The sequence below is a fragment of the Aptenodytes forsteri genome, unplaced genomic scaffold (genome assembly GCF_000699145.1).
Source record: "Aptenodytes forsteri isolate BGI_AS27 unplaced genomic scaffold, ASM69914v1 Scaffold254, whole genome shotgun sequence".
Taxonomy (NCBI): domain Eukaryota; kingdom Metazoa; phylum Chordata; class Aves; order Sphenisciformes; family Spheniscidae; genus Aptenodytes; species Aptenodytes forsteri.
Window position 1 is genome coordinate 13,237 of NW_008794459.1, and position 1,333 is coordinate 14,569.

Sequence of the window (1,333 nt, forward strand, 5' to 3'; positions counted from 1 at the left end):
GCCTCTGGAGCCCCGGGCGGAGCTGTCGGGCCCCGCGGAGCTGCCCGGGTAAGATTTTGGCCAGAGTTTCTGTCGTTGGAAGCTTGCTATTGCATCTGGCGCTGGACGTCTGGGCTCGCTCCCGGCGTTGAAGCAGAGCCGAGCGCTGATGCCAGCGGCGCGGGGGCTCCCGGAGCTGCACGGGAGATGCTTTATTTCCATGGAAGCTGCTCGGGTGAGGAAAACAGCCTGGCGAGTTTTCCTGAGCCGCAGCCGTGGGGTCCTGAGGAAACCTTGGCTCTGTAAAGCAGGTTAAACAATGACAGCTCCCGCCCCACGAAGCGCTCCTGTTCTCTGGGGACGTCAGGCTGCTTCCGAGTACGATACGGGCAGGACTGAGCTTGTTTGCTCCGTCCCGGGACCCGAGGTGGTCGCGCGGGGCTGGGAGGAATGCCTCTGTCAGGAGCCGCGCTCGTTGCCTGTGAGCAAGGGCAATTAAAACCCGCAAGCCGTAATGGGCATAGGACCTGGGACCGAGCACGCTCCGCTCCGGCTGCGCGTCGTTAACGAGCCGGCGAGGCAAATTGGGAAGGGCGTGAGGCTGCCGCTCGGGGCCGAGCGCAAGCATTGCTTTCAAACCCTTCCGGCGGGAGGCTCTGTGGGAGCCTGTCTGCTATAATTACCTCCCGCGCGGTGTAACGAGAGCCTGCTCGGAGCGGGGATCTGCCTGCGGTGGGTGGGGAGGAAGGAGCCGCCTGCACCGGGGATATATTTAGTCAAGACCTGGTTAATCTCCTGGGTCTGTGCTTCAGCTCAGATTAGCCGGGATCACCGGCGGCGTGTGCTCACTAAACAGGCCTGACCGTAGCTTGATAAGTGGGGCGGCAGCGGGGCGGACACCGCGGCAGCCGGCTGAGCTGCAGGGGAGCTCCCCGCAGCACTGGGGGACGGGCTGGGGAATCCGCGAGGATGAGAAAATCCTCGTGCCGGCCCCTTCCCCGGGCAAAGTCCCTGCTTTCGGTGCCTTGGGAGGAACCGAAAGTACCAAAGCGGCGCCGGTCGAGCACGGCTGGCACGGGTTTTAGGCACACGGTCTCCGTTTGAATGGGGCTGTTGAGGAAGAGTGTGGTCTCCAACGGGAGCCGCAGGAGGCAGCTTCAGCCTCCCCCAAAATCCAGCGCAGGCTCTAGGGCAGCAACCGGGGAGCGAGGTCCGCACGTCTCCAAAAGGCCGTTTCCCCACAAATGGTGACGCTTTGCAATAGCAAGAAAAACGCCCAGCTCCACGCGCGACCCCCGGCCCCCGCGGCGGTGCCTCCCCGGCCGGCGGGGACACCCCCAAACCACTCCCCCCC

General features: G+C 64.4%; 1 protein-coding gene across 1 annotated transcript in view; it reads left to right on the forward strand.

Moving 5' to 3' along the window:
• Positions 1-1,333, forward strand: part of LOC103908492 (nuclear mitotic apparatus protein 1) — a 21,563-nt gene that overhangs the window by 4,281 nt on the left and 15,949 nt on the right. Inside the window, 1 exon segment of the mRNA XM_009290877.2 lies at positions 836-1,020. Coding sequence (XP_009289152.2) covers positions 836-1,020 — 185 coding nt within the window.